We start from the raw sequence: 13,155 nt of genomic DNA on the forward strand, positions 1-13,155 counted from the left end.
AAAGAATGAAATTTTGCCAATTGTGACAGCATTGATGGATCTAGACGGTATGATGCCATGTGAAATAAGTCAGACAGAGAGAGACAAATACCGTATGATTTCACTTATAGGCAGAATCTAAAAAACAATCATACATAACAAAATATAAATATTCGTAAGTACAGAGAACAAACAATTGGTTGCCAGAGAGGAGACAGCTGTGGGTATGAGTAAAATGTGTAGGGGAGATTAAGAGGTACCAACTTCCAGTTATAAAATAAATAAGTCACAAGGATATAATGTACAGTATAGGAAATAAAGTTAATAATATTATAATAATTTTTCATGGTAACATGGTAACTTGAGTTATCATAGTGATCATTTTGTAATACAAGAAAACATTGAATCGGTATGTTGTACATGTGAAATTAATACAATGCTGTAAGTCAATGAAAAAAAATTATATCAGAAAAAATTGTCTGATATAAGCTTGGAATCAAAATTCTGCTACCTTATGCTCACTGCAAAGTGAAGACTGCCCCTGCCATTTCAAATGTAGAATTTTAACTAATTTACCAATGAAGATGATCCAGGACTCATTCCTATTTCTTGTATGTATTCTCTCAGCCCATATTCTCTGTAGCTACTCTTACCTTACTAGGATTTTTCTCATCTACCTACATTAAGCTGTGGTTTCTTATACTCCAATCGGATTTTATCTGCTTTTTATCTTCTGTGAATTTTTGACAATGATCCTTGTATATCCTGTTTTTGTTCTAGAGCATTGTTTTGAATTTATTTTTAATGTATCTTTTCTGAAATTAAGAAATGTAGGACAGCAAAAGAGACAGACACATGAATTCATTCTACTACCCTGATCCAAGTCCTTTCTAACATGGCAGTTTAGAGTAAAATGCACGTTCTGCTGTATCAATCTCCTGTGTAAAATATACTTTCTTAGCTCCAGCACAAAGGTCAAGTTCTTTGGCCTGACATGATGTATCTTTAACTTGGCTTTTGTTCACGCCACCTCACAGGAGAAACCATTTGCCCTTTTCTCTGGCTGGTATCTGTGTGGTTCCTGTGTTTACCTGACACCGTATTATATCCTTGTTTACATGTTCTTAATCCTCACTAAATTGTGAAATCAAGAGCAAAGACCCTACCAGTCCTTGAGTCTTCAGCACCAAAAGAACCTATCACATAGTAGCTGCCTATTGTATAAACGAGAACTAAAGTGCTATAGAATCTGAGAGCCTTCTACACCCCAATGTCAACAGCAGGCCTTGGAATGAACCACAAATAAAAGAATTCTGGGGTTGGAAGGAATCCTAAAAATCATGTTTGCTAAATGAAAAAGCAGTTACCACCAACTCCATGCAAACTTCCTTGTACTACCAGACAGAATCAATCACTCCATAAAATATGACCCCCATTAGACATTAGTCACATATCTCTCTTGCAGCTGTTATCCCTCTATTCTGATGTTAATTTTTTTCTCAAGGACTAAGGTAATGCATACCCTTCTTGTATCACCAACACCTTGACAAAGAGAAGGTGATAATAAGTATTTATGGTACGAGGGAATAAATGAATGCTCAGGAGAACTGAATTTTGTATCAGTTCCCACCAGTAACTCACTCAAGGGTTATGGAGCAAGTCACTTAATCTCTGTGTCTCAATTTCTTAACTTGTGTCACGTAAATAACAATCCCATCCAATTATTTCACAAATCAAGTTGAGTAATCTTTTTGAAACCAATATAGAAAACAATGCCATGTTACCATAATACAAAACATACCTCCCCTCCCCAGTGTAAAAACTAGTAAGGAAGTAAAGAGGATTGAGCCACAGGGACAATGTTGTGAATTGGGGAGAAAATGTCCTTGACAGCCTGAGTGGTTTTAACTGTAGATACTAAACCAGTACAGGTTTTTACCAAGCAGGTGTTATCCCCTCTGCCATATGGCATAAGCCCCAGGGCTCCTCATCCTTGGTAACAAACAACAGGCCTAAGGCTTTCCTGCAGTCTCCTTTATAAGACCTTTCTGCCTTCTTCTTTCTCAGCTTCCTGCCACAGTGGAAAGAATCTTGGCCTGGGACTCAGAAGACCCTAATCTGGTTCTCCCATAAGAGCAATTACGAGTCTTTAGGAAAGTCTGTTTCCTTACCTGCAAAGTGTGGAGGATAATACTTCTTCACAAGATAACCGTGAGGACTAATTATGCTAACACATATAAAATTATCAGCACAGCACCTGGCACATATCAGCTACTCAATAAATAACAGCTGTTACTCCTCCTATAAAAGCATAAAGGCATTTGAGCCACAAGGCACAGCTCAGCTTTGTTCAGGCCCCTTCTTCAATAATTTACAGTTGAATAAGGGGGAGAAACTCCCAAAGAGCTTAACATTTGCAAATTCTTCCCCATCTTTTCATTACATCTCTTGCATTTGATGAAAGTATGTTATCCGGAAAGTAATGCAGACTGGGAATCAGATACCTATTGCCATTAACTCCTCTAGACTTCAGTTTTACCTTCTATAAGACAAAGATAATAAACCACCTCATTAAATTCTGGTGAAGATTACAAGAGACAGTGAGTAAGAAAGGATTCACTATGCCACAAGGCACTGGATATGTGAACAATTTGTATAACTGATAGTGAATAAATGACTCAGAGTAAACCAATCCCCACTGCTGGAAGCATGGTTCAAAGTATTTGAGTGGTGACTCAGTACTGTGTTAGAACATACAACTCCCCCACTTAGAATTCTTCAATAGCTTCTCATTACCTTTAAAATAAAGTTAAAACTCCTACATGATCTGACCTGCTTACCCACTGCCTCATCACCCACCGCTAGTCCCTTCACACTTCACATTCCAATCATAACAAACCACTAACAGTTTCCTGTACAAGCACACCTCGTAAACCTCCTTGCCCTGGCATGTACTACTTATTCTCTCTCAATTCTTGCCCTAGATAACCAGCTCCTTCAGCTCAGACTCTTATCATCAAGAAGCCTTGTTTATATATCCATCCTTTCATTCAGTAACTGGTTACTTGCCTTGGATCTAGAAGACAAGTCAGTCACAGCCCCTGGGCTCATGAAGTTCTAGCACACTGCACTGTAACTGTGCCTTCATGTCGCTCACAAGACGGAGATTCACAGGAGTTGGGACAACGTCTGATTCATCCCTATACTGCCACTTCTCCACACAGGATCTGGCAGAGAGTAAGGGCCTTGCAAATGTTTAGTAAAGCAATTTGATGTAGTAAATCCATATAATCACCACCTTTGTACAAGAGACAATAGCGAGTATAAAGAATAGCAGCATCTCTCATGTATATCATAGCTTGCTATTTATAAGACCCTCTCAAACATATCAACAATTCATCTGCTCTGGAAAACAGAATTTGTAAGTTGAGAGCGACAGAGGGATCTTTGAGGTAATCTAATTTTACTTTTTAGCCAATTCATCAATGATTCCTATAATACCTCTTCAAGTGACAGGACATTCATTATAACTTCAGAGGATAAAATGAATGACCTTACATTAACAGAATCTGATCCCTTCAACAATTAGTCCTAATCCTGATTTTGTAGACCCTACTAACCCAAAACAAGGCATTCTCTTCTAACTTCAGCTATTTGAAGACATATTCAGATAAGGCAAAGTGTATCACCCTCATTTTATTGATGAAAAAACTCAAGCTCAGAAAGACAAACTGGCCCAAATTAAAAACACACCTCCATCACATGTCAGTTGAGTTGGTCTGACTAAATCACTTACTTTCCATGAGCCTAATTAATTTCTCTGAGTCTGTAAAATGGGGATAACAGTCTTTGCCCTGAAAATCCCCCAAGGCCATATGAGAACAAACTGAATTTATGTTATCATAATTAATAGTATGAGAAGAGGGGAACTAGAAAAAAGAAATACAGAACATTAAAAATATACTATGCCAGGTGGGGAAGGTATAGCTCAAGTGGTAGAGCACACGCTCAATGTGTACAAGGTCCTGGGTTCAATCCCCAGTACCTCCATTTAAAAAAAAAAAAAAAAAATTTAAATAAACCTAATTACCTCCCCCAACCAAAAAAATAAAAAATAGTAGAAATATACTATGCCAAATATCCAGTTTTACCCAGAGTTGGCCCTGGTCTTCAACTTCTGGAAAACTAAAAACCCCTCACATGTGTGCATGCATACACACATACATACACGTTTGCACAAATTTATACACACGGAGGTAGCTGAAGGAACACACATCTACATATACCTATACATATGCACACAATGTTATTCACTTACACACGCACAGATGAACATAACACAGTTACCTGAATGTGTATGTCTATACCCATATTCACTCATAACTACTTAAGTGGACTTTTAATTCCTAACATATGCAAACCCACAGAGCTATGTTTACATATACATGAACAGCACTTGTACATGTCTATACACGTCTATACACATAAAAACAGACTCTTCCAGACTTTGCTGCTGATGCTTTCAAAGCTTGCTTTTAATCTGATGTCTCTACGTAAACTCCTTAAAACACAAACCCTAATCTCCCGACTAGAAAACTTTCCTACCCAGCACCCGTAATCCCAATACCACCTTGGAATGAGCCAGTCCAATGCAAGAAGTGAGACAGACCCTGTGGGTGAGTCATCAGGAAGAAACTATGCTAGGAACATGAATGACCTTCTCCTGGCACCACCGTGCAGCATGAGCAAGGCTGCAGTCTGTCATCCTCACCATCTGTGCCTTTTGCTATGAGCCAGATACTTGCTGGAAAAGCATCCTTCAAAATTAGCCACTTCATCCTGGTCCTCAACAATACAGCTTCCTTCCCCAATACAGCTCTTTGAAAGAGACAGCATGAACACCAGAAACAGCACTGGACTCAGCTAAAACAGCGGTTAAGAGATCACTAACTTAGCTACATTAGAAAAGCATTTTGGGCTCTAATGTCTGCAAAACAAAAGGGGAACTGGAACTGGTATACACTAAGGATACTTCTTGCCCTAACATTCTAAGATGCCATATAAAAGGCAAGTTTAAAAAAATGTAGGCTCTCCTATCCTAAGGAAAGAAAACTCTCTCTCCTATGGAAGGAGGTGCTCCAGAGTTATTAGAAGCAAGTGATAAACTCAAAAGGTACTGGTCTAGGAATTAGAAGACCTGGATTCTAATCTCAATTCTGCTATTAAAAACACTCTGAAAAACATAGTCTCTTATAGACATACAGAGAGAGTAGATCTAAAGAACATTTATTATTACCAGTCCATTTTTCATTTGACTGGTAAAAATTAGTTCATTGAGGAAGAAACTGGGCTTGCCTACTTAAAAGATAACACATTAAAGGTGTTATCACAGAACTTACTGATAAGAAAATGATAATGATGGCTACATTTTTTGGTGCTATTTTACAACCTAGAAAGAAGCTCAGCTGCGAGCTCATTTATGCTCACTACAGCCTCTCAAGACAGGAATTATTACTCTTATTTTGAGGCTCAAGGGAAGGAAGTGACTGAGGAACTAGAGCGTCAGAATCTAGATCTTCTAGCACACTACCTTTGAAAAACATGCTGTTTCAACATTGTAAACTGACTATACTTCAATAAAAATATATATATATGAAAAAAAGACCCATGCTGTTTCAGAGTAAAGACTCAAGTTTGATGCAAAAAATCATCTTGGCTCTCAAATTTCAAAATTCCATCTTAGTTTAAGTGCCATCTCCACTCTTTCCAATACTTTCTTCCTTCACCCACATCAATAGACACGTGGAGCTTTTCTACCCAAATAAAAACCATTTTTTCCCTAGACTGTCCTGGACACAATCCCCATACCTGTAAAGCTCATGAACTTCCAGCCGTTGGAGGTCATCTTTGCATTATGAAATTCCAGTGCATCCAGAACAGCCTGAGGGTTTTTCTTCTGCTCTGACTTAGTGATATTTGATGTCTGAAGCAATCAGGCCCACTCTTCTGGCATCCCCTATGAGAGACATGCAAGGCAGTCAGCAAGGCACAGTCACAGGGGACCCTGGAGCAAACTCAAAACTAACTCACATAACTGGCAGCAGCTAAAGATGAATTTAGTCATTCCTTTCTCTCGCTACCCACAGAGCTCCACACAAGCCTCTCTAATAATTCCTATCTTACTGTATCAGTCATTTCTTGAGATGTTTGCTCCTTCACCAGGCTATTTCTCCTTTACAGCAGGAACCTTGTCTAAATTGTCTCCAGATCATCAATGCCCAGTACAGAGCCTGTGGCCAAGGGGCCACTTAACTGAGGTCTATTTACGGAATGGAGATCCAAAGTCTTTTCTGAAATATATAAGAAGATAATAATGAGGGTCTCGGGCAAAGACAGAGACATCAGGGAGACTAGAAAGGACTGAATCTAAGAGTGCACAGCCAGAACTCTGAAAGACCAAACCTGCCAGTGACAGCATCAAAACCAACGTGAACTGTGTTCTCAAATCTAAAGGAAGAGAAATTTCTGTCTGTTCCTTCTCCTTTTTGTTTGATGCAAGAGAAATAGGGAAAAGGAAATAAAAACAAGGACATTATTACATTTTTAGGCTTATTCAGCTCTTTGTTGAGCTAGAAGCTCCTTTAGAGGCCAAGGACTCTATACATGTGTATTTACAGAGCCCAGTGTCAGCCCTAGATTGGAATAGATACTCAATGCATGCTTAAAGGCTTAATTTTTCACTGATCAAAAATAAGGAAGGAGAAGAAAGAATATCCATCGGAGTTAACAGTCCTGCTTTTACCACTAATAAGTCAGCTGATCCAGGGCAAGTCACTTCCTTTTTTGAACCCTGGTTTCCTCATCTGCAAAATGAGAAGACTCAAGTAGATGGTCTATAATGATGGTTCCAGCCCCAGACATCCTACATTCTATCATCTTCTATAAGCTGCATCCCACCTTTCTGGTCCTTGATTATGGGCCATTCTAAGTTTTCTAAATTACAGCATTTTAGATTTAAAAGTTGTTCTAATAAAATGAATCACTAATATTATACCAGGTGCTGACTAGACAATGATTCAAGTTGTTCACATGTATTAATTTGCCTCAACCTCAAAGCAACTGTATCAGTTAGATGCTATCATCCTTATTATGCAGATAAAGAAACTGAGGCATACAGATTAAGTTACCTGCCAAAGATCACATGATTGGTAATTGGCAGCAGCCAGACGCAAACCCAGGCAGTCTGGCCCGGAGCCTGAGCTCTAAACCACGATGCTATGCTGCCTCCCTAGGCTACAACCTAAGAGTCACTAAGTCCAAATACTTGCAGTCTTTCCTCTCCCATCAAGGGTCTTCTGTAAAGTAGATGTTCACTAAGGTCCTAATGACCTGGCAGGAAAAGCGTCAATTTAAGGAGTTGTAGTGCTGAAGTACCCTGGTGTTCCCACCAGATTCATATGTCTTAACTCCCACTACCTCAGAACGTGACCTTATCTAGAAATAGGAACATTGCAGATGTAACTGGTTATTAGGTCATACTTGAGTAGAGTGGGCCCCTAATCTAATAAGACTGGTGTCCTTATTTTTTAAAAAAATTTGGAGACATATCACACAAGGAGAACACCACATGAAGGTAAAGGCAGAGATCAGAGTGATGCTTCTTCAAGCCAAGAAACACCAAAAATTGCCTGCAAATTACCAGAAGCTCAGAGAGAGGTATGGAACAGATTCTTCTCACAGCCCTCAGAAGGAACCAACACTACAAACACCTTGATCTTGGACTTCTGGCCTCCAAAACTGAAACAATAAACTTCTGTTAAGCCCCTTTTTGTGGTAATTTGTTGCAGCAGTTCTAGCTAATAAAACTCTCTTCCAATTAAAAAGTTTCAGGTTCTGCCTATTAGCTAGACCTCAACAGGCATCTGCAAATGCAACCCAGCTGAAACAGCCTTAAATACCTTTCAAGGCTCAGCCAGGTAATCTTTCTCCCTTGACGCGGACCTACAGACCCAGTATTTTAAACATCTGCAGAAACCCTTCCTCCAGCCAGGGTTCCTTCTCCTTCAGAGTCCTACGGAAGAGGTAGAAGATGAGTCCATGTAGTCTAAACTCCTAAAGAACTCCCTAAATCTCCTGGGGGATACTGGTTTCATAGGATAACTGCAAAAGCTACCATTTATTGAGCTCTTAGCATATGCTAGGCATGTGCTAAGAATTCTGTATGCATTATTTCACCAAATACTCATGCAACGCTGCAAAACAGATATTAATATCCCCACTTTATACATAAGGAAACGTTAAGTACTTCTTTTTAATAATTTGCTTGACCATTCCTGAGTATCAAGTTTGACCTAGAAGTATCAGACTTTACCCATCTAGGCAAACCAAAATACCTTGGAGGCCTGTGAGTCAAGATCAGATTATCCCCTCTTTAAGGCAAGTGAGGGAGGAAAGCCCAGGAGCCCTGAGTCTCTGGTGGTCCCCAATATCAATTTCTCAAAAAAAACAAACAAGCAAACAAAAAACCAGAGAAGTTATTCTCCATACTGTCATAATCATGGCACAAAATCCTTGGCTCCATGACAAGCTAAATATTTTCCCTCCTAGAAAAGCCCAGAAAAGGCTCAGTGTTGAAGACATGGAAGCCCAAAATTCACCTCTAAAAGAATTCACTGAGCAGTATCTGGGCTGGGGTCAGACAGCGGCTGAATGCCAGGCTTGAATGGGCCCATCCTTGGAGTTCATTTTAAAACTGCAGGCTGAAACCCATGGGCTAAAATTAGGCCCCCAAGTCCACAGTTAAGGCCCCAATGCCCGGAAAGAGCTGGACTACATTTATATGATCCACTTATTCTGCAACACTTGTTCTATTGCCTTTCCAGGTTGACGTGTCTGGGCCTCGCTACCGGAAGATTCCCGCAGGGCAAAGAAAGCATCAGTATGTCCCCCGCAGAGCCCATTAACAACTCCCGGGAAATACAAATACAGTCTGGGTAATAAAGTCTCACCTTTTTTTTCCCTTTGCGCTCCTTAGCCTAGCTTCACTCGCTCAGAGAGGGGTCCTGTGCGCAGAGGCCTCGAACCCATCCGCTCAGACCAGAGCTCCTTGTGGGAAATGGCCGCTGCTCACACTGCAGCTTGGGGCCGTGTGCAGAGATGCCCCGCCCCGCACTGCGGCCTGGAACCCGAGCAGCCTGCCTGCGCCTGCGCCTGTACCGCCCACGCCCGCCGCGAGAACTCCGCCCCCTCCCCGCTAAGGAGCACCTTGTTAAAGCAGCCCTGCCGCCAGCCTCTCGGGGAAAGTGTGCACTCGAGGGTGTGAGCTCACACCTCTCCATTCTTTGATCAAAGAATGAAACTTTCCTTGGCTTCTGAATCGAATTCAGTCTTGTTCTGTTGACTCGAACAACACCGGGCAGGAGGACCCTGACTGAAGCCTGACTAGAAAGGGTCAGTAACAGGTATACCCCATAGTACTTTAAAACAGATTTACATTCACAATAATTACCGTAATCACCTTCACTTGTATCATGCTCTTGTGTTTACAACACACTCCCATCTATATTAGTTCATTAGAACCTCAGAACAACTGTGTGAAGAGCAGGGCAGTGATTGTGGTGCCCATTTGACATAAGACATAGAGGCTCCAGAAGGTAAGCAGCCTGCTCAATGCTACAGAGTCAGTCAGAAGTAGACCTGGGGCAGGACCGAGGTCTTCAGACCCCCAGCCCCCGAACCTTCGTACTTATGCTGTCCCTTAGGGACAGCTGCTGCTCATGAGGGTATCTCTCCTCTCCCAATGCATTCTAGTCTCCAAGTAATTACTGTTTTTTTTCTCTATACAGTGACCAAATTTATCCACTTTTCTCCATCACCACCGCCTACATCTATTTCAGGCATTGTCATCTGTGGCCTGAATCATTCTAACAGTAACCTGTCACCTGCATTCTAGTCCCCACCAATGCAAAGAGCTGCAGGTGACCTGTAGCCTGGCTTTTCAAAGCAGCATCAGGATCACTTGGGAGCCTGCTGGAAATGTAGAATCACAAGCTCCACCCCAGACCTACTGAATCAGAATGTGAATTTTAGTAAGATCCCAAATGATTCACGTAACTTTTACATGTTATAAAAGTTTGAGAAGCAAGAGAATGAGAAGAGAAGCCAGAGATAGGAAGAAAATATTTGCAAAAGATATTCAGTTGGCCCTCCATATCCATGGGTTCCTCATCCATGGATTCCTCAACCTTGGATTCAACCAACTGTGGATCAAAAATATTCAAAAAATATTCCAGAAACTTTCAAAAAGCAAAAGTTGAATTTGCCACACCAACAACTACTTACATAGCATTTACACTGTATTAGGTATTATAAAGAATCTAGAGATGATTAAAGTATACAGGAGGATGTGTGTAGCGTATATGCAAATATTATGTCATTTTATATAAGAGACTAGGGCATCCACAGATTTTGGCATCCGAGGGGGTCCTGGAACCAATGCCCCCTGGATACTAATGGAAGACTGTATCTGACAAAGGACTGTTATCTGAAATGTACAAAGAACACTTAAAACTCAGCAACAAGAAAACAAACAACCTGATTAATAAAATGGGCAAAAGACCAGAATAGAGACCTTACCAAAGAAGATATACAGTAGGAAAAGATGCTCAACATCATATGTCATTAAGGAATTGCAAATTATAACAACGGCGAAATACGACTTCACACCTCTTACAATGGCCGACATCCAAAACTGACACCACCAAATGCTGACAAGGGTGTGGAACAACAAGAAGTTTCATTCATTGCTGATGGGAATGCAAAGTGATACAGACCCTTTGGAAGACAGATTGGCAGTTTCTTAAAAATTAAACATACTTTCACAATACAATCCAGTGATCATGTTCCTTGGTACTTACCCAAATGAGCTAAAAACAATGTTCACCAAAAACTCATACACAGATGATTATTCATAATTGTCAAAATTTGGAATAAGCCAAGCCAATGTCCTTCAGTAGGTGAATGAACAAATAAACTGTAGTACATCAGAAATGGGATATTATTCAGCAGTAAAAAAAGGAGCTATCAAGCTATAAAAAGACAATGAGAAATCTTAAATACACATTATTAAGTGAAAGAAACCAATTAGAAAAGTCTACATACTATATGATTCCAACTATATGACATTCTGCAAAAGCCAAAACTATGGAGACAATATAAAGATCAGTGGTTTCCATGTGTCACGGGGAAAGGAGGGATGAATTGGTGGAGCAGTGAGGAATTTTAGGGCAGTGAAACTATTCTGTACAATACTACATTTGTGGACACTTGTCATTATATATTTGTCCAAATCCATGGAATGCACAAAGCCAAGAGTTAACCCTAATGTGAAATATGGACTTAACTTGAATATGGTGTGTTTATGTAGGTGCACTGATTACAACAAATCTATCACCTGGATACAGGATGTTGGCTGTGGGGAAGGTCATGCATATGTGGGGGACAGAAGGATTATAGGATATCTGTACTTTCCACTTAATTTTGCTGTGAACCTAAAACTGCTCTTAAAAAATTAACTCTATTTTAAAATAAATAAATTGGGGGAGCTCTGCAGACTTTTATTCTCTCCTTCATCTCCCATTACTTATGCTTCATACACTCTACATCAACTACATGGAACCAGGGATGGTTCACCAACAGAATGGGCTCTTTCACTCCTCTTCACATTGTTTCCCTTTGTCTATGAATCCCCTTCCCTTCCCTTGTTGCCTCACCACACAAAGCCTTTTATTTATCCTTTTCAGGTCTCAGCTTAAAGGTCACCGCTTCTGTGAAGTCCTCCTTGATATCTAGGTTGGGCTGTTCTTCACCCTCTCCTCTGTTCCCACAGCACCATTCTACTAATTGTCTATTTTAAGGGTTTATCTTAACCAGACTGAGTTCTAAGTTCAGAGGCTATGTCCACTTTACCATGAATCCCCAATGGACAGCAAATGCCTGGCATAAAACAGGTGCTCAGACAGTGAGTGAAGAAAGGACTAAATGACCAGGCACTGAACTCAACCTGGCAAGGAGTCTAAGGAATCAGCATAAGACATGCAAAGTCTCTCCAGGGCAGGAATAAATGTTTCATTTTTACCAGCTGATTTGACCTGATGCACAATCCTGTTTTAAAACCTGATCTATGGGAGCTAAACACAGTGGTCAAAAGACATTTTGAAGTCCACATGCCCCCACAGACCCAGCACAGTCCTGATGAAAGTAATTACTAAAGAGTATGTACTTATTTTTTTCCACCAAACTAGACCCTAAGTTTATTTATTTTTTTTACTTAAAAAGATTTTATGCAATTTTTAAAGGTTACTTTCCATTTACAGTTATTGCAAAATATTGGCTATATTCAGTGTGTTGTATAATCCTTGAGCCTATTTTACACCCAATAGTTTGTACCTCCCACTCCCCACCCCTGTGTTTCCCCTCCTCCCCTCACTGGTAACCACAAGTTTTTTCTTTATATTTGTGAGTCTGCTTGTTTTTTTGTTATATTCATTATTTTTGTGTGTTTTTTATATTCCACATTTAAGTGATATCATACTGGATTGTCTTTCTCTGTTTGATTTATTTCACTAAGCATCACACCCTTCAAGTCCACCCATGTTGCTGCAAATGGCAAAATTTCCTTTCTTTTTATGTCTGAGTAGTATTCCATTGTGTGTATATACCCCATCTTCTTTATCCATTCACCTGTTGATGGACACTTAGGTTGTTGTCATACCTCAGCAATTGTAAATGATGCTGATATGAATATTGGGGTGCACGTATCTTTTGGAAAGACTCTTTTGTTTCTTTCAGATATGTACCCAGGAGTGGAATTGCTGGGTCATATGGCAGCTCTATTTTTAGTTTTTTGTGAAACCTCCATACTATTTTCCACAGTAGCTGCACCAATTTACATTCCCACAAACAGTGTAGGAGGGTACCCTTTTTTCCACATCCTCACCAACATTTGTTATTGGTAGGCTTTTTGATGATAGCCATTCTGACACATGTGAGGTGATATCTCATTGTGGTTTGGGTTTGCATTTCCCTTACTTTTTAGTGATGTTGAGCATCTTGCCAACACCAGTGTCCTTGTGGTATGATGAGCTCCCCAAATGGCTGTCACCAGGGTCTATGTCC

General features: G+C 40.1%; 1 protein-coding gene across 1 annotated transcript in view; it reads right to left on the bottom strand.

Annotated features, from left to right (window-relative positions):
- Window positions 1-8,354, bottom strand: part of LOC105083614 (glycerophosphodiester phosphodiesterase domain-containing protein 4) — a 103,256-nt gene extending 94,902 nt beyond the window's left edge. The window contains exons 1-2 of the mRNA XM_074373089.1: window positions 8,351-8,354; window positions 5,848-5,884 (exon numbers count right to left, since the gene is read on the bottom strand). Of these exons, the coding sequence (XP_074229190.1) occupies window positions 5,848-5,884; window positions 8,351-8,354 (41 nt within the window). The remainder of the gene's footprint in view (window positions 1-5,847; window positions 5,885-8,350) is intronic.
- Between the last annotated feature and the right edge of the window lie 4,801 nt (window positions 8,355-13,155).

Source organism: Camelus bactrianus, chromosome 10, assembly GCF_048773025.1.
Source record: "Camelus bactrianus isolate YW-2024 breed Bactrian camel chromosome 10, ASM4877302v1, whole genome shotgun sequence".
In the NCBI taxonomy this organism is placed as follows: Eukaryota; Metazoa; Chordata; class Mammalia; order Artiodactyla; family Camelidae; genus Camelus; species Camelus bactrianus.